Source organism: Anolis sagrei, chromosome 4 (assembly GCF_037176765.1).
Source record: "Anolis sagrei isolate rAnoSag1 chromosome 4, rAnoSag1.mat, whole genome shotgun sequence".
Taxonomy (NCBI): Eukaryota; Metazoa; Chordata; class Lepidosauria; order Squamata; family Dactyloidae; genus Anolis; species Anolis sagrei.
In genome coordinates this window covers 178,348,887-178,376,154 of record NC_090024.1, presented here as the reverse complement: position 1 = coordinate 178,376,154, position 27,268 = coordinate 178,348,887, and the positions used below count along the sequence as shown (strand labels likewise).

Below are 27,268 nucleotides of genomic sequence, written 5' to 3'. Positions count from 1 at the left end.
GCAGAATTCTGGGGTTTGTAGTTTAGGGAGGAGCCTTGAGCAGCCACCCTAAACTACAAACCCCAGAATTCTGCAGGAGGCAGACTGGATTTTAAATGGAGTTTTTTCTCTCTAGTGTGATGAAGTGGGGGAAAAGGGACTCATCACATTAAAGAAAAATTCATTTATAACCCAGTTTCTGCTTCCTGCAGGATTCTGGGATTTGTAGTTTAGGGAGGAGCCTTTAACCCCCACCGTAAACTACAAACCCCAGAATTCTGCAGGAAGCAGACAGTGGGTTTTTTTTCTCTAGAACAGTGGCAAGAGTGCTAAAGGAGAACGCCCTGCATCAATTCTGCAGCGTGGGATTCAATCTTGGCCGCTGGGATGCGGGCGCCGGAAGGCAGGTGGGTGGCTCAATGGCTCCGCCCCCCGCCCTACTCTTAAAGGGGAAGAGCCCTACTAGGAGGGAGGAAGGAGAGGGAAACCGGGAGACCAGCAGGATGAGTGTCGTCGGCCTCCTCTCAGCGCTGCTCTGCTGCTCGGCCGCCACGCTCCTGTGGCTGAGATGGCAGCGGCGGAGGAAGATCCGGAGGAAGATCCAGGAGGCCCGGCAGAGGCGGGAAGGCGCCCTGGAGCGGATGGGGGCGGCGGCGCGGAGGTTCACGGAGCAGGTGCGGAGAGCAGCTTGGCCCCATTTGAACTGCCATGCCTCCGTCCTCCTGTGGGATCCTAGGAATTGTCCATGGGTAGAGGGGGCTCCAGCCCTTGCAAAGCTGCAACATCTCTGGCAGTTCAAATAGGATCAGACTGCATTTATTCTTACACTGTTCAATGCAGCCTCAGCTAGAGAGCTCTAGTGCTTCGCCTAAGGTGGGTTAAACCCTTGTGCCAACCGGACCGAAGAGCGACAAGTTCGAATCCGGAGAGAGTGCGGATGAGCTCCCTCTGTGAGCTCCAGCTCCCCGTGCGGAGACATGAGAGAAGCCTCTCACAAGGATGGTAGAACATCAAAAAACATACGTGATCTGGCAGAATTGCCCATGTCCTTGGTATTGGTTTACATTAAAAAGGGCTTTTTGGGGTCACAGTTGGCACTTTCCACATGCTCACATCCACAAACCTAAAGTCTGCAAGTCACAGTCTTGAACTACATGGGCTACTTTTTCACAGGCAATTCCGTAATCATAATTTTATTTCTTACCCACCTCTCCTCGAGGTGGGTTACTTAATAATAATAGTAACAACAATTTTATTTTTGTATCCTGCCACCATTTCCCTGAAGGGACTCGCGACGACTAACATGGGGACCAAGCCCAGTCAACAGAGATGAAATATAACAATAAAATGCATATACAAACATCATAACATAATTACAAACTGAATTCATCAAACAACAACCAGTAGCCAAGCATAGTGGCATTTCCAAATTAAGGGGTGAGACGGAGGCTTGTGCAATACAACTGCAAGGACAATAATAAAAACACATAAACATTGTAAAAATACCACAAATACCACATATTAAAATGTATTTCTATAAAAGATACATATTAAAACGTATTTCTATAAAATACATATAAAATACACAAAACAGATGAAAGATTAATAGTTTGTTGTTAAAACAAGCAAAGTTTGTGTACCAGTGGCATGCATGTATTGTGTTTGTCATGCCAAAGGTTGAGGGGCCAACCTTTGACCGACCCCTCGACCTCTGAGAATGCCTGCCATAGATGTGGGTGAAACATCAGGAGAGAATGCTTCTGGAACATGGCCAGACAGCCCAAAAAACTCACAACAAACCAGTTTTCCCATGTTTTTATGACAGAACCAGTTAGCAAATGGCTTTTATCACCCAGGACAAAATCGTGTTCCATAATTTAATGGTACAGAAATCTTAATCTAATCATCATCATCATCATCATCATCACATTTTGACACCACTGTAATTGCCATGGCTCAATACTATGCATCATGAGAAATGTAGTTTTACAAATAACAACAACAACACTAACAATAATAATAACAAAATTGAGGTCACTGAGAATAAGTAGTAGGACATTTATAAGTCATTTACTTCCCATTCAGTTAGTTCTGCTGACAAAATTACCATCTGTCAGCTGCAAAAGGCCACCTACTTGGATCTGCCTGCATTATTTGCCGATACATCACACAGTCCTAGACAGTTGGAAAGTGTCTGACATGTGATCCAATACAACAGCCAGCTTAGTGATCTTGTTTGCTGTGTACTAATCTTGTTGTGTTTCAGATAATAATAATGATGATGATGATGATAACAACAACTTTATTCTTTTATCCCACCACCATCTCCCTGAAGGGGCTCGGGGCGGGTTACAGATGGCATAGAGTGCCTAAAAACAAACATAAAAGTGAACACAATATAAAATACAGTAAAATAAAACACATGCACATATAAAAACATCAATTCAGACTCAGTCAAGATGCGGTCCTCTAACTGTGGTGGTAAATTACTGGTGGCATGGCCGGGCTTGTAAGCATTGGAATAAAATAAGTTCCACTCTTCCTGTCAAATTGTGCCTTCTAAAGTTCAGTTGAAATCTATTGTTCAGTAACTTCAAACCAATAGACCTGGTCCTGCCCTATGACGAAACCAGCTTCCTGGTCAAAGAGACTTTGAGCCCTAGTGCTGTCGGTCTTGATCTAACATTCACTAACTATTAATTGTATTACATAGTTACTGTACTCCTACAATGATTTTTAGATGTCACTGTCAGAAAAAGTCCATATTTTTGGGAAATGGAGCAGAGAAGCAGTAAGATGTACACAGCATGTTGCAGTGCACACACATTTCATAGAATCATATTGTAGAATTGTAGAGTTGGAAGAGACCTCGTGGACCATCCAGTCCAACCGCCTGCCAAGAAGCAGGAAAATCGTATTCAAAGCGACAGATGGCCATCCAGCCTCTGTTTAAAATCCTCCAAAGAAGGAGCTTCCACCACATTCGGAGACAGAAAGTTCCACTGCGGAACAGCTCTCATAGTTAGGAAGTTCTTCCTCATGTTCAGGTGGAATCTCCTTTTCTGTAGTTTGAAGCCATTGTTCCATGTCCTAGTCTCCTGGGCAGCCGAAAACAAGCTTGCTCCCTCCTCCCTATGACTTCATCTCATCTATTTATACATGGCTATCATCATGTCTCCTCTCAGCCTTCTCTTCTGCAGGTTAAACATGCCCAGAGTCTGGAGATATTTACTGGTGGATGGTTGCAAACAAAAGAACAGAATAAAATAATTCTTCATTTGATGAGATCATTTCATTATTGAAGAAGCAGAATGACTTTTTGTAACCAAATAGCATCTGCAAAATGGAAGGAAAATGGAGGGGAAATGGAAGGAAAAAGAAAGAGGGGCCGACCAAGAGCAAGATGGATGGATTGCATCCTTGAAGTAACTGGATTGACCTTGAAGGAGCTGGGGGTGGTGACGGCCGACAGGGAGCTCTGTCGTGGGCTGGTTCATGAGGTCACAAAGCGTCGGAAGCAACTGAACAAATGAACAACAACAAGCACCTGCAATCAAATGAACTGAAATCATTTTCAGATGTTTTGAATATGTGAATATTTAGAGGGTTCATTAAATTATGGATGGCTAGGCTTAGTAGTCAGCTATTATTTCTTCAAGTCAGTTGTCAAACTGGGTCCAGTTACAATAAGATAAAGGTTTTACCTTGACATTCAGTCTAGTCGTGAACGACTCTGGGGGTGTTACTCATCTTCATTTCTAAGCTGAAGAGCTGGCATTATCCGTAGACACCTCTAAGGTCACGTGGCTGGCATGACTGCATGGAGCGCTGTAACCTTCCCACAGAAGTGGTACCTATTGATCTACTCACATTTGCATGTTTTTGAACTGCTAGGTTGGCAGAAGTTGGGGCTAACAGCGGGAGCTCATCCCGCTCCCCAGATTCAAATGGCCAACCTTTCAGTCAGCAAGTTGAGCAGCTCAGTGGTTTAACCTGTTCTGCCACAGGTTGAGAATCTTTATCCACAGGTGCAGTTTGACACCACTTTAACATGGTTCAATGCTTTGAGCTAAAAAGAGAGAAAGATGGTGCATTTTTCCCAGTTATATGCGTTTGTTCTTAGTTATATGGTTAATTTTAAAATAGTGTGGCAACCTGAAACCTAAGATGGTTATCTTGAATGACTTTGTTTTGTGCAACCTCCCAGTTATATGCGTTTGTTCTTAGTTATATGGTTAATTTTAAAATAGTGTGGCAACCTGAAACCTAAGATGGTTATCTTGAATGACTTTGTTTTGTGCAACCTCCCAGTTATATGCGTTTGTTCTTAGTTATATGATTAATTTTAAAATAGTGTGGCAACCTGAAACCTAAGATGGTTATCTTGAATGACTTTGTTTTGTGCAGCCTCCCAAGGGCTCTTCCAAAACAGGCTGTTCCTGTTCTCATTTTAGGGTTCAATGAGAAATGAAATCCAAGACCAGACTCTTCAGATGCAAATCAAACAACTTTGAATCAGTTTATGCAACAGCATTTCCTAATTCTGTGTCCTCAGCTCTGCTCTCTCAAAAGAAACATAGACACATGGCACTTGTGGTATAAGCAACCAGGGTGGGCAGAGTTATTTGATCACTGGGAGCTTTAGTTAATGCATGGACAATTTCTTTCTCTCATTCAGAATCCAAACCACCGACCAGAATCAATCTTGTCTTTGAGCCTGCCTGAACTCTGTAGGAAACTCAGGGATGGTTTGCTTTCGCCTGAAAGTGTTCTCTATACTTACATGGACAAGGTGAGAGATGGCTTCTGAACAAGCAAACAAATACTGTGAAGTAAGTGGAAAAGGCCAACAATAGTCAGTGTGAACCCTGTCCTTGTTCTTGAACAAAGAACATCCACATTAATCCAGGGGAAATGCCTTTGAAAATGTTTATTTTGAGATGCTTCTGTACTGTATATTTATATAGTGCCATCAGTTTGTGTCTTGGCTTACAATTGACGTATCTCAGTGCTCACTCAAATCATTTTTGATCTCTGAGGCAAAGGATAAGGTGACATTTTACCCCACCCACTATGACATGAACAGAAGCCAAGTGGAGTGCCAGTCAAATCCTACTTCCTAGCAAGGTATCTTAGGGAGTGACACATAGCGCTGTTGGGCAACATGTCTCTGTTGGTGTATGCCTCCAGAATCTGGTGTTTGAGATAGCTGCTGTTTTGCCAAAGGCAAAGGGTTCTTTCGATATTCAAAGACAATAAACATACAAGTGATACAAGATTTTATTGAAAAACAAGCAAGACATCAAAGCAAGCACATGAACATAGCAAGTCTGTCTCAGTTAGTCTGTTGGGAACATAGCAAGTCCGTCTCAGTTAGTCTGACAGAAAGATATGCCCTAATCGCATCCTATAGCATTGACCTAAGTCTGCATTAAGATCGTCTGGAGAGGACCTGCTCTCGGTCCCGCCACCTTCGCAGGTGCGTCTGGTAGGAACAAGAGACAGGGCCTTTTCTGTGGTGGCTCCTCGGCTATGGCATTCCCTCCCGAATGAAATTAGATCTGTCCCCTCCCTCCTGACCTTTAGGAAGCTAGTGAAAACTTGGCTGTGGAACGAAGCTTTTGCAGAATGATGTCTGAGACTGGCAATTGACCAAAATTACTAACCACAATATATAGACTGAGTTGATATGATTTTATCTTGGCAAATGGCTGTTATGTAATTTATCCTATATGTATTGATTAATTTTAATGTTGATGTATGATATTTTAGATTTTAGTGTTAGCATTGAATTTTTGTTGTAAGCCGGTCTGAGTCCCTCTACGGAGGTAGAGAAGATCGGGATAGAAAAGTTTTAAATAAATCAATTGTGAACTTCAGCTTAAAGCTAACTTGGGCCCCTTCCACACAGCTGAATAAAATCCCACATTTTCTGCTTTGAACTGGAATATATGGCAGTGTGGACTCAGATAACTCAGTTCAAAGCAAATATTGTGGAATTGTCTGCTTTGTTATTTTGGGTTATATGGCTGTGTGGAAGGACCCTTAGGCACTTCAGTTGCCTAAGTACTTTGTCTTAATTGATTGGGCTAATCTCAGTGTATGTCTTTAATTGGGCTACACAAAGCATTAAACAAGTAGATGCTAGCCAGTGTACCCAGTCAGGTAAATGATGGTCTGCCTCAGTGTTTCTCAAACTCTGCTCCTCCAGGTGTTTTGGACTTCAGGTTCCAGAAATCCCAGCCAGCTTACTAGCTGTTTGGAATTGTTGGAGCTGAAGTCCAAAACATCTGGGGGAACATGGTTTGAGAAACTCTGGTCTATCTGAACCCATTAAACAAGTAAACACTGGCCAGCTATGAACAAGAGGATACTGGCCAGGTCACCCAATCAAGTGACTAATAGACTAACTAAACCATTAAACAAATAGTCACTAGCCAGATCACCATATGGTGAATAATGGCCAAATTTGATAATCAAGACTGGGACCTGTCCAGGTCAAGGCATCCCACATCCCAAGGCCATACGTTCCCAATTAAATTTGATTCTAAGACACATATTCAGCAAATGCAAATCATAAATAAACTTTTAACCCATAAGGTATTTTTGGAAAATAGACAACACAACTGTGACACTGTACTGTTTCCTCAATATACCATTGTCTTCCACGATATTTCCACTATAGCTGTCTTGCTTAACTTGCTTCCTTTTCCTGCTTTCCACAGGCTTTGAAAGTGACTGAAGATGTCAACTGTTTGACTGATTATATTGAAGACAGTGAATCACAACTTCTGCAAGTGAAAAGTCAAGGAAAGAAGGGTTTGCTTTATGGAGTACCTGTCAGTATAAAGGATTCAATTGACTGCAAGGTACAGCCAGAATGGACCATGGGCAGGTTGCTTCACATTCATGTAACAAAGCATGATTTCGGCATGGAGTTGCTTAATGGTTTGCATGCTTTATGGCAATGGTTCTCAACCTGTGGGTCCCCAGATATTTTGGCCTTCAACTCCCAGAAGTCCTAACAGCTGGTAAACTGGCTTGAATTTCTAGAAGTTGTAGGCCAAAATACCTGGGGACCCACAGGTTGAGAACCACTGTTTTATGGGCACTAAGGTGTCTTGAGAACATTTTAGCATGGAGTGTCTAGATATATTGGCCAAAACCTGGAACAAGAATGCTTTTTCAAAGGTAAACCGTACACACATTCCCAAGAAAAACTAAAGTTGAGAACCAAGGGAAGTGGGTGGGATTGGCGTTATAGTATGACACTATCCACTTTTGTAACAAAAACAAAGGATAGATGTGGAGCTTGGGATCTATCATCTAAGTGCAATTAGTTAAGAGATCTTATAAATTACCCTAAATGGCAATTTCCAGTCCCTCTGAGATGCTAGATCCCAAACCCTATACCCTTTCTTCATTCTTTTTTCATGAAATTTCATTTCATTTTTTTTTTATAAATAGATTGAAGCAGAGAAATGTGTTATTATGGCTTAGTGAACTCAATCATAAAGTCCTTTTCCCACCCTATGATATGTCATCTTGTCATGTCAAATCATGCAAAGCCTCACTATTCTGGAAACATTTGAGAAAAATCTGTACAGTTGTGGATTTGACACTTAACAAAATTGTTTCCTTGATTAGTCTGCTGGTATATATTTTCAATCATTTAGTCATGCTATGTGCAGTTGAGATTAACTTTATTTTGGGAAACAATTGTCCATGGGTTTCAAGAATATTAGTAATCAATTCATATTCAAAATTATTTTGATCTATTCAAAAGTATGGCAAACAAATAAGAGATATATGCATCATAATGAAATGCGTTTTTAAAATATATTTCCTTCTTTTACTTCGTATGTTTGAAATGTAACAAAGTAATTCACAATGTGATAATATTTTTTACATAATTAATCACAAGAACATATAAGATATTAATCTTGTTTTGCTAATGTGAACATTTTGGTGAACTGGAGGAATGTCACATGGTAAACATTCCTACGTATGTCCCTGACCTGAATATAAAATGAAATGAAACTATTTTGTGCACAGGTTATGGGAGTTGCATGTTATTTATGATTACTGTGTTGTTTGTGATGTTCTCTTATATTATGATCAGGATTGTTGCATAATACATAAAGTTTCCACAGGGAATATGAATCATCTCTTTTTATTTTTTCCAGGGCCTTGACTCTACTTTGGGTTTTGTGAAGCGTCTCAACCATCCAGCTACGGAAGATGCTGTTGTAGTCCAGGTGTTGAAACATCAAGGAGCAATTCCATTTGTAAAAACCAATGTCCCTCAGTCTTTGATGAGGTAAATCTTTCCTTAACTGCTGTATATATGGATTTCTACATAGATACTCAGAATGCAACTTTCTGTTTACTAACTATGAATAATTTCTGTCCAAATTCTATCCAGCAACTTGTTTGAAGGCCCTTGTTTATGGAGATACGAAGCAGATTTACAAATACTGCTTAGAACAAAGCTTCAATTGTTTCCAGGGAGATAAAGCACAATATATGTAACTGGATGCCATAATCTGGCCCCTGTCTGGCTTACAATGGAGCTTCTAGAGTCCACCTTTGTAGTGTGTAAAAGCATGAAAACACTTGACATTATGGTGATGACAATTGGACAAGGCAAATGGTTGTGTTAGCTCTGCAAAAATCAGCTTGTTGACTGTTAGCCCACGTCTCTCATATACTGAAACTAGCTTTGGAATAACAATCAAATGCTTCATGGAAAATTGAGGGAGAACCTAGATTACAACTCCCATGATCCCTCCCATTGGTTAAGGAAATGTAGACTGATGAGAATAGCAACCCAATAACACCTTGGAGAACTGCATGTTTCCCATACTACCAAGGAACAATTTATACTGTACTCCTTTCAATGATATTTAATTTTTTTGAGCATGCACATCTTTTATTTTGGAAAGTGGTCATTTTTATTCTGGTAATCATCTCTCCATCCTCACTCCACCTCATCCAAGAAATACAATGAGTAGTTATTGTTTTCGTGGTGTACGAAAGGAGATAGACTCTACATGCTCAATTGGAAGTTCGAAAACAGTTCCTTTTGGCTTCCCAGTCACCATAGCTGTTTTCCCTTCATCTCCCCCCCCCCCCCTCACAATACCCAGCAATACAGCCAGCTTGTGGCTATATTTGCCATGTTTAAATAAAAGACCAGGAGATTACACCTCCTTGAAAGACCTAAGGCAGTGACAGGGAGCAGCCTTAAATCTTGGAGCTGGTGTGCTTTTTGTATCAAGCTGGACCCATATCAATGGCCTATCACTATTCAATTAGACAGGCAAATGGTTGTGATAGATGGGGGAATTTCTCCCACTAGTGGGGAATAGAGTGAAAGCAGGGGTTTTGGGTAGTTGGAGCTTCTCTGGTCCCTCAGCAAGATAAAGATTTCTCTTCCCAAGCAATTTACAGGGTTGCTGAAGGCAGGGGGTGGTTGAAATTGTATGCCAGACCTCTATTTGAAAGATTTGGGGTGATCTGTGTCTGTTTTATTGGCTGTCTTTTCTTTATTTTCAGCTATGACTGTAGCAACGTAATCTTTGGCCAGACAGTGCATCCTCTGGATCACACCAAAACCCCAGGTGGTTCTTCAGGAGGAGAGGCCTCTCTTATTAAAAGTGGTGGATCAATCTTGGGCATCGGCACAGATATAGGAGGCAGCATCCGTATTCCATCTGGCTTCTGTGGGATTTCTGGACTCAAAACTACAGGCGACCGAATAAGGTACTCAGCCAAATTAGGTCCTTAAATGATAGTGCCAGGTTAAGGAGAAATATCCCATTATCTGTCCCAACTAGACTAGACTTAATGAATGAATGGGAACTTTACAAGTCAACACTATAAATACTGTTATTGTTGTTGTTGATGATGATGATGATAATATCAACAACAACAAGTTGAGTATCCCTTATTTGACCAGAAATGATTTAGATTTTGGATTTATTTTTTCGTATTTTGAAGCACTGTATTTGCAAATACCGTATACAGTGTTCCCTGACTTATTGTGGATGTTACATTCCAGGACCACGCATGATAAGTGAAATTCTGTGAAGTAGGGACGCCCCCTCTCTCACCCTCTTTACCTTCCTCTTCCTCCTCGTTTTGCCGCCACTTCTGGAGTGATTGAGGAGGTGGCGGAGGCTTCACAGGGCCCAAGCAGTGTCAAGAAACGGCAATGAGGTGCCTTTCTCTCTCTCATTTCTGCTCAATGTTCCCTCGCTACTTAAATTACTTTTTTTTAAACTGTGAAACAGCAAGTCCATGAAAAGCGAACCACAAAGTAGTGAGGGAACACTGTTTTGGTTTTGGAGCATTTCAGATTTTGGAATTGTGGATAAGGGATGTTCAACTTACATTGTGTGCATTTATATCCCTCTTGTCCTCAGTCTTGTGATTAAATGTAGCCTACAAAAGTTAAAATGTTAAAAATACAAATGTTCAAAAATATAGTTAAACTATCAATAGATTTAAAAGCAGTTTAAGCAGAACCACTAAAGAAAAGAACAGTAGGCATTAAAAGGTACAATACAGGCAGGCTCCAAGTTACAAACAAGATAAATTCAGTCCGTTTGTTCTTAAGTTGAATTTTTATATGCGGGCAGTCACCGAGTTACAAACATCCAACTTACGAATGACTCATAGTTCAGCATGAGGGTTAGACAACATACTATTACTGCTTTCCTTTCTTATTTTGGTTATCTTTACAGCAAGAGAGGAGTCATACGAGTCCTTGGTGGGCAGAAATCAGGTATGTATTTTGTCTGAATAAAGTGGAAAGACTAGTTGATAGATAATCAGCATTGTGGAAGTCTTACTCCTCAGCTGGTCTACACATTAATGATTATATCATCCTCCTACCAGCACTACCACAACATTCACACACATTGCTCATGTTGGAATGAGTTTTCAATTAGTATATTTATTTGATTTGCTTGGTTTCTAAACAATGTGCTATCATATTGATATGTAATTCTGCAGTGGTTTATGAAAATGAAACAGTTGTGGTGGTAAGGGGTTAGAACAGGCATGGGCAAACTTGGGCCCTCCAGGTGTTTTGGACTTCAACTCCTACAATTCCTAACAGCCTCAAGCCCCTTCCTTAAGCGGCTGAGGGGGAAAAGGAAAGGGCCTGAGTCCATTAGGAATTGTGGGAGTTTAAGTCCAAAACACCTAGAGAGCTCAAGTTTGCCCACGCCTGGGTTAGAAGGTCTCTGACCGGGCATTGCATCTTCCACATCCCTGTGGGGTGCACATAGGTTCTTCCACAATCTCCTTTGCCATATTTAATTATTAAAGACATTTTTAAGGTTTCAGTTTTGAATTGATATCAACAATGAATATGTGACATTCACGTAGGACAGTTTTAGATGGCAAGGAAAGTTGTTGTCTCAAATATCTGGTGCACAAACATCTGATTTGTCTCTTTTTCAAATCATTTTGATTTGCTACATATGAGGGGTAGTGGTGGGGATTTCAGAAAATTACTTTTTATGCTGTAGCTGCCAGCATCACTCAGCTCTTCTAAGAAGTAAATGGCACATTAGGTTGTTTTCCGCTTTGAGATCAGGACTTGTTAAATTATAATTGTAATTTTTGTAATGTGGCTACCAAATTCCCTCAGAAATGATTTGGAGCGATAATAGTAAAAAATTAATGTTTGGGAAGATAATAATAATAATAATAATAATAATATCTGATTTGTGATCCAATACAACAGCCAGCAGAGTGACATTGTTTGTTGTGTACTAATCTTGTATTTCAAATAATAATTCTTTATTTGTATCCCGCTTTTCTCCCTAAACAGGATCCAAAGTGGCTTACAACATTTTAAAAACAATACAAGTCAGCATATATATAATAACCTATAAAACCAACTTTACAATTAATTATAAACATTTTTCAAAAACATTTAACAAATACAGTTGCTGCAGGGAAATCATTAATACAGATGGTAACTTAACATGACTCTCTGAAAGTTAGCCTTCCTGTTCTTCCAAATTAAGTATCGTCATTAATAGTTTGTGTGAATAGCAGGCATGTAGCCGGGGGTTGGGGGGCTTGAGGGGCTTCACCCCCCCCCCAAATTCTCATGGTGGTTCGCAAAAAGGCCTTACTGGTGCATTATTTAAACTGTTATGTTTATTCATATCATGATCTGATCACCATACTCAATATATCCCATATGCATGGGGGTATTGGGGTAACGATACAAAAGGTTTGCTAGGGTAGACCCTCTTTCACTCAGACTCAGCCCCCCCCCTCCCCCCCCCGAATCGAAATCCTGGCTACGGGCCTGGTGAATAGGAAGGTTTTTAGCTGCTTTTTAAAAGATGTCAGGGAGGGCGCTGTTTTAAGCTCCTTGGGGAGGAAGTTCCAAAGAGTTGGGGCAGCCACCAAGAAGGTCCGCTCCATCATCACCACCACCAATAGTATTTGTAATGGTGGTGGCAATGAGAGAAAGGCCTCTCCGGAAGATCATAACATTCAGGCGGATTGATATAAGGAGATGTGGTCAGATAGGTAAGTAGGGTCTGAACTGTTTAGGGCTTTAAAGGCTAAAACCAGCACCTTGAATTAGGCCCGGAAAGGAATTGGCAGCCAGTGCAGTTGCTTTAGCAGGGAGATAGTACACTCCCTGAGTCCTGCACCTGTCAATAACCTGGCTGCAGATCTCTGAACTAATTGAAGTTTCCGAACACTCTTCAGGGGCAGCCCCACGTAGAGCCCATTACAGTAGTCTAAATGCGATGTAACCAAGGCATGGATCACCATGGCCAAGTCCTCCATATAAGCAAAAAGTAATCTTTTCTGGGCCCCGAGCTTTGTTGATTCTTGTTGTAAACATAACTTCTTACTTCTCCCAAAAATGTTTCCTGAGTCTGAAAGATCAGATTATGAAAACTACCATTCTTTTCTTGATCCTAGTTGTTGCAGCCGTAGGACCTATGGCAAGGGATGTTGAGAGCCTTGCTCTTTGTCTGAGAGCTCTGCTGTGTGAGGAAATGTTCCGCCTGGATCCCAAGGTGCCACCTCTTCCCTTCAATGAGCAGGTAAGACATCTTGATTGTGTAGGTACTCGAAGTAGAAAATGTAGAGAAAGGAGTAAAGTGTTCAAGAAATCTCTCTGCCTTCTCTTTTGATGGCTGTGCCATTTGTGATAACGTTGTTTTCTTACTGATAACCAGAGAACAAAATAAATATTGTTGCCCAGCACTGCAGGTGCTTGTTTGATTTCTTGTTGCTATCTGTTTGGGTGGGGGAAAAGCATTTGTGGAGAGCTATGGAATGCCTTAATGGAGGTCCAATTTCCACCCTTTCTGGTGTTTTTTTTGTTTGTTTGTTTGTTTTGTTTTTTGGCCAGCAAGCAAAGATTATCATGTTTCAACAGACTTAATTGACCAGGGTAGACAAAACATGTACTGTTTTTGAGATGTACTTTTACATTGTTTTTAAATCCAGTATGTTAAAAGCAGTGTCTTAATGTAATGGATAAGAGCTGTGGTGGCACAATGGTTTAAACCAGGGGTCCTCAAACTAAGGCCCGGGGGCCAGATATGGCCCTCCAAGGTCATTTACCCAGCCCTCGCTCAGGGTCAACCTAAGTCTGAAATGACTTGAAAGCTCCAACTCAATTACAATAAAACCAAAATCATGCTTTCGCTAATAGGCCCAGGACTTACTCTTGGAGCATAGATGGTCATAAAATTGAACAAGTTACATCCTTCAAATATCTAGGTGTAGTTTTCCAATCTAATGGTAGCAGAAGAGCTCATGGGGATCAAGTATCCAACACCGCGCAGGGGAGCTCAATTGCCATTCTTAAATATCTCAGGACAAGAGGGGGCCACTTCACACCGGCAGCGCTCAAGCTGTTTGAAGCCAAGTCATTAGCCCAATTCTTGTATGGTGCTCAGCTGGGCCCCTTCCCCATTTTTGCCCCATTAGAGGTGGTTCAGTCCAAGTTTCTGAGATCGGCCTTGCAGGTACCTAAATGCGTTTCTAATGCCACCCTGCGACTAGAGACGGGTTTTATAAGAGTGGAGGCCAGGGTGTGGGTGGCCATACTCAACCTCTGGCTCAGACTGTCCCGTGCACCCCTTGGCCTTGCCCCACTAACCATGGAGGATGACTTCCAATCCACATGGAAGCAGGCGGTAGCATCCAAAATCTCCTCGTTGGGATTTTCTCCAGGTCTACTATTAGCTATGGATTACAATCAAGCCAAAGCACTTATTAAACAACGTATCACAGACACAGAGCGCCAACTAGATCTGGCCTTGGCTCCAACCTTCCTTATCAGTGAAGACAGCAGATACCTTGCCTCCCCTATGGCATATTTAACATACTTAGAGGTTCCTATTCATCGAAGGGCTTTCACCCTGGCCCGATGCCATGCTCTCCCATCAGCTGTACTCGAAGGCCGCTACCGGAAGATCCCTTTCCCAGAGAGACTCTGCCCCTGTGACTCGGGTCATGTAGAAACAATAGAACACGTGCTCCTTCAGTGCCCGTTCTACAGGGATATCCGTGCCAGGCTTATCTTACCTCTGATAGACAAGCACCCAGGCCATTCAGGACAATTTTATACCTCCCTGCTACTTGCAGATACTAATTCAGCTACAACCTACAGTGTTGCAAAGTTCTGTGCAGCAGCATACAAAATCCGCCAGGGAATGACTAGTTCCAAAAGTCAACTGTGTGTCCAGTAATCTTCTTCCCTGAATCTACAATTTGGTGATGGATCTGGGCATTGTATGTTTTCACCCTGTTTCCCCTTCTGCTCCCTCACCCATATTGTGTTTTTAGTAGTTATATTTATATTTTTAATGTGCCAGGCGTGCCGGGTTTGTATGGAAATGTGACACTATTTCCTGTGCTGGTCAATGACCGAAATAAATGTTTTGATTTGACTTGAAAGCACACAACAACAACAATCCTATCTCATAAGCCAAAAGCAGGCCCACACTTCCCATTGAATACTCATAAGTTTATATTTGTTAAAATTGTTCTTCATTTTAATTATTGTATTGTATTTGTGTTTTTGTACTATAAATAAGATATGTGCAGTGTGCATAGGAATTCATTCATTTTTTTTTTCAAATTATAATCCGGCCCTCCAGCAGTTTGAGGGACTGTGACCTGCCCCTCTATTTAAAAAGTTTGAGGACCTCTGGTTTAAACCTTTGTGCTGGCTGAACTGCTGACCTGAAGACCTGAAGGTCAGTGGTTTGAATCCGCGAGATGGGGTGAGCTTCCGTCTTTCAGCCCCAGCTTCCCATGTGGGGACATGAGAGAAGTCTCCCAAAGGATGGTAATGTTGCGGTGGAATTAAAAAGGTTCTGTATGAGGCAACAGAAACAACCTCCTTTTCAGCAGAAGCTCTCCCCCTCTGGTTTAAGGAGTAGACATACAGCAATTGTCTTTGTAGTAGCTTTATACAAAGGAATATTTACAATACAGCAGAATACTGGGACTCTTCTTTATCCTTTCTGCCAGGCACTCCCAAGTAGGTAAAGTTGAAACCTTACTTGCAAAAGGCTTTCTCCTTCTTCTGGAACTTTGCAGCTCTTCTCTCAATCAATGCAACTCCTTCAACACCAACTCTCAACAAAACAGAAGCTTTGTACTACTTTAGTACCTTTACAACTGCTGTACCCTGGCTGTAAATTAGATAAGACTAACCAGGTGGTTTTATTCTTCATCCTCACAGCATGCTTGGGCTTGATCCTTACATTTACTTACATTTTCTTATTTCTACTTAAGAAATGACTAACTTAAAAACTCTGACAGGTAACACATAGGGTTGCCCCCTGGGTAACGTCTCTGTAGATGGCTGATTCTCTTACACCAGAAGCGACTTGCAGTATATTCTTAGATCGCTTCTGACACGTTTAAAAAATGGTGGATGATTTAGCCTTTTTCAAATTCTATACTTCATATTGCTTCAGATGCTCTGTTTTAAATTTGTAAGTCACTTTGAATTCTGCTTGGAAGAAAGCTTGGATATGAATTTAAAATGTGCCAAATTTGTTTTAAAGTGTTTTTAATCATGCTTTTTAATAGCATTGTTGTTGTTTTTTTTTTTTAACTTTTGTAGATTAACATTTTAGCTTGATCTTTTAAATTTATTGTAAGGCACTTTCAATCTCATTTTAGGAGAAAGGTGGAAATATAATTCAAGAAATGCATACATATAAATGCTGCGAAGAAGTATTAATGCCACCGAATGCCACCATAAATTGTAAGGAGTTCCGAGAATACTAAATTAAACTGCCACCAATATGTATAGAGACGCTGGTCTTAAAGTCTCTATTTAGTCTCTGTTTGCGTTGTGAGGTAACTTTGGTAGAGTGGAATGCACCGAACATAAAATCAATGGAGATGAGGCAGTTTTAACATAACAAAGAGAACAAGTTTATTGTTAAACAAAGCGTATTGTTTCAATATGAAGATGTTGAGCTTGGCATATGCTTGATGGTTACAATATGGCTTGGTTGAGATACAATTCAGGCTTTAGATGTTACAACTTATAAACTCTTTCTTTAGTGAAGCGCTTTATTCTTTCAGTGTTCCCTGTTGTGAATATTCTCACTGTTTGTCCTATACCGGATCAAACCACTGATCTCCAGTCTTCCACTACTGGCGATCCTAAAACCCCTCTGTTAAATTCTTTTTCCTCAAAGTAATCTAACGAGGTTTCACCTTCAGCTCCCTTGCTGAAGAAATATTCACGAACACACTAAAAACTAACTGTCTCTACACTGCTTCACTCCACAGAGCCCCTAACTGACTCTGCACTCTCTCAGGGTCTCTTCCTCCTGACTGAGCTACTTTCTCAGAGTCCTTCCTGACTCTGCTACTCTCCCAGAGTCCTATCTGACTCTGCTACTCTTCTCAGGGTCTCTTCCTCCTGACTGAAACTTAACTGTCACTTTCAAACCTTTTTCTCTCTAAGCTCCGCCCACCTCCTCTGCTGCCTTGTCTCCATGGCAACCTATCTCTCACAGCTAGGCCATACACCAATGTAAAACACAAATACCGATATAAACACATTATAATAAACACTTTATAATAAACATTTCTCTACAAATGCACATCCATACAACCTCCAAAATTTCCCCAACTAGTGTGACCTAGGCTGGATGAGGGAATCTGGGAGCTGTATTTCAAAAGCGTAATTTCTCCAAGTTCTGCCATGGATTTTCATGAATTCTGTCTCACATAGGGTGCATCTCCACTGTAGAATTAATGCAGTTTAATATCACTATAACCGCGACAACTCAGTGCTATGGAATCCTGGGATCTGGAGTTAGATAAGACACCAGCACTCTTTGGCAAGGAATTCTGAAGACCTTGGAGAACTACAACTCCCATGATTCGAAAGCATTGAGCCATGACAGTTGAAGTGAGTCAAACTGCATTATTTTGCAATGTAGACACACCCATGCTCACCCAGCCTGCTGGCTGATCCATGCAGATTCCAATAGCATTTGTATGTGTTCTGATCACTTTGAAATTCTTTTCTTCCCTTCCCTCACGGCTCTAGGTGTACTCTAGCTCTCATCCCCTCCGAATAGGGTACTATGTCACGGACTCATTTATTATGCCAACCCCTTCCATGAAAAGAGCTATACTGGAAACCAAGGAGCTTCTGGAAAAGGCTGGCCATGTGGTATGTGTCCTCCATTTCAACTCACCACTTTCTACTATACATGTTAGAATTTGGCTTGAAAGCAGCCCATTATGAAATATGTTGAATTAGGTGATACTAGAATGAGATAAAAAACAAACAAAAAAGCCTAGTATGGGATAAAAACAGACAAAAATGGTGATAACATCACAACATGAAACAAATGATGGTGGGAACTCCAGATGCTGAAAAAAATAAAAAACATTTCATTACAGGGGCATTTTAAAGACCCAACAATTGACTGTCTGTAGTCCCTTATACTGATGCATCACTGATGTGCTCAAAGAAGAATGTTGTTGTTCATTCGTTCAGTCGTCTCCGACTCTTTGTGACCTCATGGACCAGCCCACGCCAGAGCTCCCTGTCGGCCGTCACCACCCCCAGCTCCTTCAAGGTCAGTCCAGTCACTTCAAGGATACCATCCATCCATCTTGCCCTTGGTCGGCCCCTCTTCTTTTTACCTTCCACTTGGACTGCGAGAAGATCCAACCAGTCCATCCTCCAGGAAATAAAGCCCAACTGCTCATTGAGGGAAGGATACTAGAGACAAAGTTGAAGTACTTTGGCCACATCACGAGGAGACAGCAAAGCCTAGAGAAGACAAAGAAGAATAGTTGTTTTGTATTACATGATTCATTCTCTGATAATTTGGTGTTCATTTTATATTTTAGTAACTGTATGCAGTATTGTGATTGGAGGATATAATTTTAAGGGCACCTTGAGAGCAGGGGTTCGTGAGCAGGCAGTTAAAAGCATAACAACAACAACAACAACAACACACTTTATTTATGTTCTCTGAGCTCAGATTATTTCCAGGCACCGTATTGTTACAAGGTGTAAATCCAATGAGTATTCAATTTGGATACTGTTGTACCTTCTTGTGGCAGATGCCTTGAAGAAATAATCTGTAGGCTTTTGCCATATATCCTTTTAGTATTGTGGGAAAGGATGTGCATGTAAATTTTAAATATCCAAGAGTACACACATTCTAGAATTGCTATATTTGACATAAATATCTGTTAGGGACCCCCGCTGATGCAGCAGGTTAAACTGCTGAGCTGCTGAACTTGCTGACCAAAAGGTCAGTGGTTTGAATTTGGGGAGCGGGATGAGCTCCTGTTTTTAGCCCCAGCTTCTGCCAACCTAGCAGTTCGAAAACATACAAATGTGAGTAGATTAATAGGTACCGCTTTGGCGGGAAGGTAACAGCACTCCATGCAGTCATGCTGGCCACATGACCTAGGAGGCATCTACAGACAATGCTGGCTCTTTGGCTTAGAAATAGAGCTGAGCACCACCCCCAGAGTTGGATACAACTAGACTTAATGTTAGGGGAAACCTTTACCTTTTCTCTGTATCTGTTGATGCCATCACCAGAGGATGTGTGGCGGCTGAGCTAATAATAATTCTATGTCTCTGAAATGCCAGAGCCTGCGCTGAATAGTTATGACTTGGGTCCATTTCATGGAACAACTTGAAAATCTTTGTAGATATCATTACCAGGGCAAATTATGTCTTATCTTCACAATGGCATTTTACAGAAATAATTATTTTCATCTAGATTTGTTTGTGTAATTCTTTCTCCAGCTGGTTCCCTTTGAGCCCATTAATATGGACTACTTTGTGTATAAGCTTTGCTCAAGGGGCATCTCTGCTGATGGCTATACCACCTACCTAGAACACTTGTAAGTACCGTGTTACCTAAATCCTAATGTTCTATAAGACAGAGGAGATGATAGGACTCTGTGTAAAGAAATTTGCTTCTTCCATTCTTACTGCTCCATTTTCCTACCACCTCCATTGCAGGAAGAGGCAGGCTCACAATGTTTGGATGCGAAAAAGCTATTTACTCTGATACTTCTAACCTCTGAATTGTCATGCCTGTGGCTTAACAGTGATTTCTAGGCTGTTGTAGATGAAGCAAAATTGTACTAAACACATAATATTTTTCTGCAAATTAAGGTTAACGCAGCTTTCTTAGACACCCTGCATCTCTTGTGATCTAGAAAAGACCCTTAAGATGCTATCTCAAGTAAAATTTTAATTGGGTTGCTGTGAGTTTTCTGGGCCATGTTCCAGAAGCATTCCCTCCTGACCTTTCACCTACATCTATGGCAGGCATCCACAGAGGTTGTGAGGTCTGTTGGAAACTAGGCAAGTGAGGTTTATATATCTGTGGCATGTCCAGGGTGGGAGAAAAAACTCCTGTCTGCTTGCATGTTTAACGGTGAGCTAGAATGCTTGTGTTGTTGATATCAGGGGAAGTATACCAAAGAGGAAGGCTTATGTTCAAAAAGCAGGGATTTTATCCTAATGAGAAAAATAAGAAAGAGCGATGGCTGTGTAAATGAAGATGGTAACTGACAATAAAAGAAATGAATATGAGCTTAAGATTGTTCACTGGAATCCTGGATTGGATCCTTAGGTGCATCTCTGTAACTACCACATTTACTCAGATGTAATGCAAAAGAATAAGGTGGGATTGGTTTTAATGCATATGTATTATTGGTTTTAATGCATATGTATTATTATTATTATTATTATTATTATTATTATTATTATGCGCACCTTTTTGGCTAAATTGCTTAGCCAAAATAGAGATGTGCATTACATTCAGTGGTGTATTACAATTGTGTGTCTAAACCTTGCTTATGACCCTCCCTTGCTTTATACATTGGGGAAGATATGGAAGCTAAGAAAAGATACAAATTACTCATTTGTACTGTCTTTCATTGTGAAAAATATTGGTCCCTCTATCAGCTCCAGCTCCTCATGCAAGGTCATGAGAGAAGCCTCCCACAAGGATGATAAAACATCAAAAAATCATCCAGGCATCCCCTGGGCAACGTCCTTGCAGACAGCCAATTCTCTCACACCAGAAGCGACTTGCAGTTTCTCAGGTCGCTCCTAACACGACAAAAAAAAAGTACCTATTGATTGCACATTTGCATGTTTTCGAACTGCTAGGTTGGCAGAAGCTGGGGCTAACAGTGGGAGCTCATCTGCTCTCTGGATTTAAACAACCGACCTTTTGGTCATCAAGTTCAGCAGTTCAGCGGTTTAACCCACTGCGCCACTGGGGGTTCACTTTATCTGGGTTACAAGAATAGAATGAAATAGAGACAAGAGATGAAGTTACACATTACTGAGTCCCAATACTCACGCATGGGAGTCCTTGAGGAGTTCAGATAGTTGATAATCCTGTTATAATATGCCCCTTGCAATTGTCAAAGTCTTGGTGCCAGAATACTGGTGGTTAAAATGATAATTATTGTGACGATTATATAATGAATGGTCTTGGTTGTTTTTCAGCAAAGGAGAATTGGTGGATCCTTCAATAAAGGATTTCTTGCTCTTGGCCAAATTACCTAACTGGATACAACGCCTCCTAAGCTGGATCAGCAGACCAATAGTAAGGCTTATTTTCTCACTGACCTTTCCTAACTTGCTGTACAAGCATCATATGAGGAGCACACTGCAAGGGTGTGAACTGAGGAGAGTTATTGTTTATTTTTTTACCTTGGGACTCAAGGCGGCTAATAATGAGCATAAATCAGGGCAAAATAAAGCAATGTAAATTAATTTAAATATAAATAAAATAATTACCTGTATATACTCGAATGTAAGCTGACCCAAATATAAGCCAAGGCACCTAATTTTACCACAAAAAACTGGGAAAATGTATTGACTTGAGTATAAGCCAAGGGTGGGAAATGCAGCAGCTACTGGTAAATTTCAAAATAAAAATAGATAACAATAAAATTACATTAATTGAGGCATCAGTAGGTTAAATGTTTTTGAATATTTACATATAACTGTAATTTACGATAAGATTGTCCAACTCTGATTAAATCATTATTCTAATCTTCTTCAATGTAAATGTGCTTACGTATCCTTCCAGGGGCTTTTTTAGCCTAAAAAAGGGCTGAAAAACTTGGCTTATACTCGAATGCACATTTGTCATTGTGCAAAAAATAATGGGTTCATTTGGGAGAAGGTGAAGTGCAGAAATATGAGCGCTCCTGGCTCTGACTATCGTATTGATTATTCTGTAGTCTGCAGTAGATAGGATTGGGACAAACAAACTTGAGTCAATTACTGAGGCCTTGTCTGCTTCATGGACTGGGGAAAGCCCCATCTCAAATTACTTTTCTTGGCTAGACACACTTTGATGCAAAAGTATTATTTTATAATATTATAAAAAGTATATTATTTTAATTTGAAAGTCTGTTCTGTCGATTCTTTCACTTCCTTAGAGTCCTCGTACATCAAAAGTTCTGGAAAGCATGACAGAGAGGTAAGGACTTCTTGGTGGAAACTCAGGGTGCATCTACGCTGTAGAATCCACACAGTTTGGCTTACTTTAACTGCCACGGCTCAATTCTGTGGAAACCTGTGGGCTGTAGTTTGATGGGAGCAGGCTAAAGACTTATTTTATTCCAATGTTTACATCTCGGCCATGGTTAGAGGATCACAGCTTGATTGAGTTTGAATTGATGTTTTTATATGTGCATGTGTTTTATTTTGTTGTATTTTATATTGTGTTCACTTTCATGTTTTTTAAGGCACTTTGTGCCATCTGTAAACAGCCCCGAGTCCCTCCGGGGAGATAGTGATGGGATATAAGAATAAAGTTATTATTATTATTATTATTATTATTATTATTATTATTTGAAACACAACAAGATTAGTACGAAGCAAACAAGATCACTAAGCTGGCTGTTGTATTGGATCACACGTCAGACACTTCCCAAATGTCTAGAACTGTGATGTATCGGTGAATAATGCGTGCAGATCCAAGTAGGGTGGCCTTTTTCAGCTGACAAATGGTAATTTTGTCACCAGAACTAATTGAATAGGAAGTAAATAGCTTATAAACATCCTACTACTTATTCCCAGTATGAGGCAGAGACCTCAGTGACCTCAATTTTGTTATTATCATTGTTAGTGTTGTTGTTATTTGTAAAACTACATTTCCCATGATGACATGATATTGAGCCATGGCAGTTACAGTGGTGTCAAAGTACATTGATTCTACAGTATAGATGCACCCATAATCTCTTCATCTTTCTAAGGAACAGAGGGCAATTCCCAGGGTTAGTTATTGTACCTTTGGTATATTTGTGTACATGAGAAGTTTGAAGTGTCCATTCATCCCGTCCAATGATTCATTCCTACAAGTGGCTTATTGACTTCTTTCTCAGTTACCCAGCAGCAGTCATTTGACAAAATTGTGTCTAGATCTGTTATTAGTGTATAGAATCATAGAATCATAGAGTTGGAAGAGACCTCGTGGCCCATCCAGTCCAACCCCCTGCCAAGAAGCAGGAATATTGCATTCAAAGCACCCCTGACTGATGGCCATCCAGCCTCTGTTTAAAAGCTTCCAAAGAAGGAGCCTTCACCACACTCCTGGGCAGAGAGTTCCACTGCTGAACGGCTCTCACAGCCAGGAAGTTCTTCCTAATGTTCAGATGACAGCCTTCTCATTAATAGGTGGGGATGATGAGGCTTGTAGTCTTAATGCATTTGGAGAGCTTAAGGTTGAGCAAAGCTATATAGACTGGACAGGACATGGAAGGACAATGCTATTCCTTTCCCAGGTTACTACCTTCTTCTCTTTTAAATTTTAGATCTGTGAAAGAACTTTGGGAACTTCACTTTGAAATTGAGGTAAATTTTATTTTAAGAGCCCTGAGTCTATTTGCAGTCTAAGTAATCCTAATCAGTGTCTAGGTTTGTCCAAAAGAATGATCGCAGCCTTTTCTATTTTATACTTAACATCCTTTTTAAAAAGTGTATTCTGAGCAAACTGATGTACAGAGACCTTACTGAGTGCTTTATTTCATAGGTACATGCTTAAGTAAAACTAGTCCAGAGTCATTTTAGCATTAGTATGGCTCTGCATCATCTCAAACATTCAAAACAGAACTTAAGACCTATCTTTTCCAGTAGGCCTACCCAGTCAATTTTAAACTGTGAATTTTACATTTAAATTCTTTTTTGTTTTAATCTATGTATTTGTATTCAATTGTAAATAATTGTATTTTATTATATGTGTATTATTATTATTATTATTATTATTAGATACACAACAAGATTAGTACATCAGACAAGATCACTCTGCTGGCTTTTGTATTGGATCACACGTTGGACACTTCCCAAGTGTCTAGGACTATGTGATGTATTGGCAAATAATGCTTGCAGATCCAAGTAGGGTGGCCTTTTGCAGCTGACAGATGGTAATTTTGTCAACACCAATTCTTTTTAAGTGCAGGCCAAGGTCTTTGGGCACTGCACCCAGTGTGCCGATCACCACTGGGACCACCTTTACTGTCTTGTGCCATAGTCTTTGCAGTTCAGTCTTTAAATCCTCATATCGTGTAAGCTTTTCCAGTTGCTTTTCATTGATTCTGCTGTCGCATAATAATAATAATAATAATAATAATAATAATAATAATAATAATGGTGTTCCTAGGGTCTTGAGGTTTTTAGAACACTAACACAATATTTTTATTTTATTGTGATTCTCCACTAAAATGCTCTTAAGGCAGATGCTGATATCCCTAATTAAACAAAGCACCAAGTTAATGGCCATTGAAGCCATTGAAATAAATGATAATTAGCAAACATCAATACAATTTTAAAATACAGTTTCTTCATACTCTTTACTAAAGCAGCAAGAGAGGGAACTTTATATTTCTGAGAGAATAAAAAGTCTGGGAGCAACATAGATGCATTTGTACAAGTTCTCCCTAGTTTCAGTGTACCTATGTATGTGATGTTATTTTGAAGAAGACCTTTTCTGAAGATCTTAACATATATAATCAGGTTCATAATGTAACAGGTGAGTCCCTTTAATAGCCAGGTGTCTTGCTTTTTAGGACTTTAAATATTAAATCCAGCATGTTGAATTGAACCCAAAAAGCAGCTGGCAACTAGCCCAGTACCAGAATAATATGATATTCATTCTATATATCAGTAGACAGCTTATCCTGTGAATTTTGCAATAATAGAATGAGGGGACTTGCATGCATAGTATATTGTTTAGTCAAGGAACAGTGTAATTAAGACATGAATACTGAAATCTTGCTATCTTTTCCCATTCTTCCTTACTTAGGAATACTGCTACAAATTTATTGCAGAGTGGAAGAAACTACAGCTGGATGTGTTGCTTTGCCCCGCACTGTCTCCTGCTTACAAGATTGGATACCCTGGCAAAATTTCAAGTACTTGGACATTATGTGTGAAATCAGATTTCCAGAGGGCACTGTAAATCTTTAGAATGCTAAGTCAGAAGTGAAACACTTCTTTGGGGGAAATTTCAGAGACTAGTTTCTCAGAACAAAGATGTCAGAATGCATCGGGAACATTATAATTTCAGCTGTTTTCTTTGTTTAACTCTTTGGTGTTACACCTTTAAAATTATTTTTCCCAATTCAAACCCTGAGATGAGATATCTATAACTCTAGTGATGTAAGGAAACAAGGAAAATCATGTCATCTGTATACTGGTGACATTGTACCCCATGCTATCAGATGTTTCTTAGCTCTGTGTTGATCAGGATTGGGCAATCTAGACGTTATGGCTGTGTTTAGGTATTAATTTTAAGTTATATTGTAAGGTTGCCATTTCAGGAGAAAGGTGCTTTGGGTCTCAAGATTTTCTTGTCTTTGGGTCTTAGAGGTTTCTTGGGCTTTAGGCTCTGTCTATTCGGTTTTGGAGAAAGTGACCCCTAGGAGGCAACAGTATTCCACAAGTAGATGTTTTAAGTAATTTTGTGTTGGAAAAAAGAATTCCCCTCTGCCTATGGGAGATTGGAAATGTTTTGAAGATGTTGCCTTTCTAGGAGTCCTAGAGGCGTCCCCCTCCACTGGCGCCAGCCTTTGAATCATATATCCAGACTATAGTCTGCCCTCCATATTTGCTGAGGTTAGGGGCACAGGGCTTTCACAAAAGTGAAAAATAAAAGTCCAGTGTTATTTTTTACCTGAGACAACACCTCACTGGGGCCCTTTCTACACTGCCATATAATCCAGGTTATCAAATCAGATAATCCACATTATCTGCTTTGAACTGGATTATATGAGTTTACACTGCCATATAATCCAGTTCAAAGCAGATGATCTGGATTTTATATGACAAGGTAGAAGGGGCCTGGGAATATTTAGTTCCTCCATGATCAACATCAAGCAGAGACTGGGCATAGAGTTGCACTGGAGATTACTAGAGAGAACATTTTAATCAAATCAGTGAAAAATCTACAAAGGCCAAACCAAAAAATGTAGAGGTTTGTCTGTGGCCCCCTCTACACTGCACTATATCCCAGAATCTTATCCCAGATTATCTGTTTGTCCCAGATTATATGGCAGTGGAGACTCATATAATCCAGTTCAAAGCAGATAACCAAATCAAATTTAAATCACACCATGATTAAAGCACTTCACTTATCAGTATTTCCATAAACTGGGTGTGGAAAAATTACATTCTTTTGGATTTGTAATGGAAATTTGAGGAGACTGTGGTTATAAAGTCATTTCCTTCTCAAAAGTAGTATATCAGTAATTACAAAAACATTGCAAGCTGTCAGGAAAAAAGTTTACTTTGGCAGCTCTTCTGAATCAATAACTCTTAGTAACCTATTAGGTTTTGTCATTCCAGTGGCAGCCGTTTACACTATGTTGTATAACTACTTGGATTTCCCTGCTGGAGTGGTTCCTGTCACAACAGTGACAAAGGAAGATGAGGAGGAACTGAAGAACTTCAGAGGGTACTATAACGATATGTGGGACAAAATCTTTGCCAAGGTACGTCCTGTGTCATCTAGTGCTTTGTAAGGGCTGTCAGCCGCTTTTCTTGGACATTTTGTATCAAAAGTATAGCACAAAATCCTTACTTGTCCTGTGTTTTATCCTTGCAGGCGGTGCAAGGGGGCGTGGGGCTCCCTGTGACCGTCCAGTGCGTGGCTTTGCCATGGCAGGAAGAACTGTGCCTTCGGTTCATGAAGGAAATAGAAAAACTGACCTCAGAAAAAAGAAGAACACATTGAGTGTAAACTTGCTAGAAACGGAAGAATGGGAAACTGACTTCTGGATTTAGTAGACCCATAACAGACTATTTCATCAGACCAAATTTTGATTCAATGCCTAAATGCTTTTCTGCCTCGTGCTTTACTTTATGGGACTGCCATGAACATGGAAAGGGTGTGTTGCATTGGTCCCATTGTACCTGCAAGTGTTTCATTAAAGAGTGTACAGTCATTGCAGCTGCTGATATTGTAGAAGTATCCCTATCCAACATTCCCAGCAGACATATAGAAATCTACTACATAACACATCCAGACCATTAGGCTGTCCAGAACATCGACATTAACAGGCAAGAGTTATTTGGGGATTCATAGAATCATAGAGTTGGAAGAGACTCGGGCCATCCAATCCAACCCCCTGCCAAGAAGCAGGAAAATCACATTCAAAGCACCCCCGACAGATGGCCATCCAACTTATTTTTAAAAGCCTCCAAAGAAGGACCCTCCACCACATTCTGGGGCAGAGAGTTCCA

General features: G+C 40.4%; 1 protein-coding gene across 2 annotated transcripts; it reads left to right on the top strand.

The window, feature by feature from the left end:
* Positions 1-392: 392 nt before the first annotated feature.
* On the top strand, positions 393-26,975 carry LOC137096982 (fatty-acid amide hydrolase 1-like). 2 transcript variants are annotated; one of them, XM_067467903.1, is made up of 15 exons: positions 393-653; positions 4,658-4,771; positions 6,705-6,848; positions 8,166-8,299; positions 9,538-9,744; positions 10,728-10,768; positions 12,946-13,070; positions 17,567-17,692; positions 19,298-19,395; positions 21,023-21,122; positions 21,967-22,007; positions 23,344-23,383; positions 24,831-24,939; positions 26,372-26,517; positions 26,631-26,975. In XM_067467903.1, exons 1-15 carry the CDS (start codon positions 399-401, stop codon positions 26,757-26,759), a joined length of 1,809 nt encoding a protein of 602 aa, XP_067324004.1. In that variant the 5' UTR covers positions 393-398; the 3' UTR covers positions 26,760-26,975. The 2 variants fall into 2 exon arrangements, with proteins under 2 accessions (XP_067324004.1, XP_067324003.1); XM_067467902.1 differs by having other exon boundaries at positions 6,705-6,890.
* The last annotated feature ends 293 nt before the right edge of the window (positions 26,976-27,268 follow it).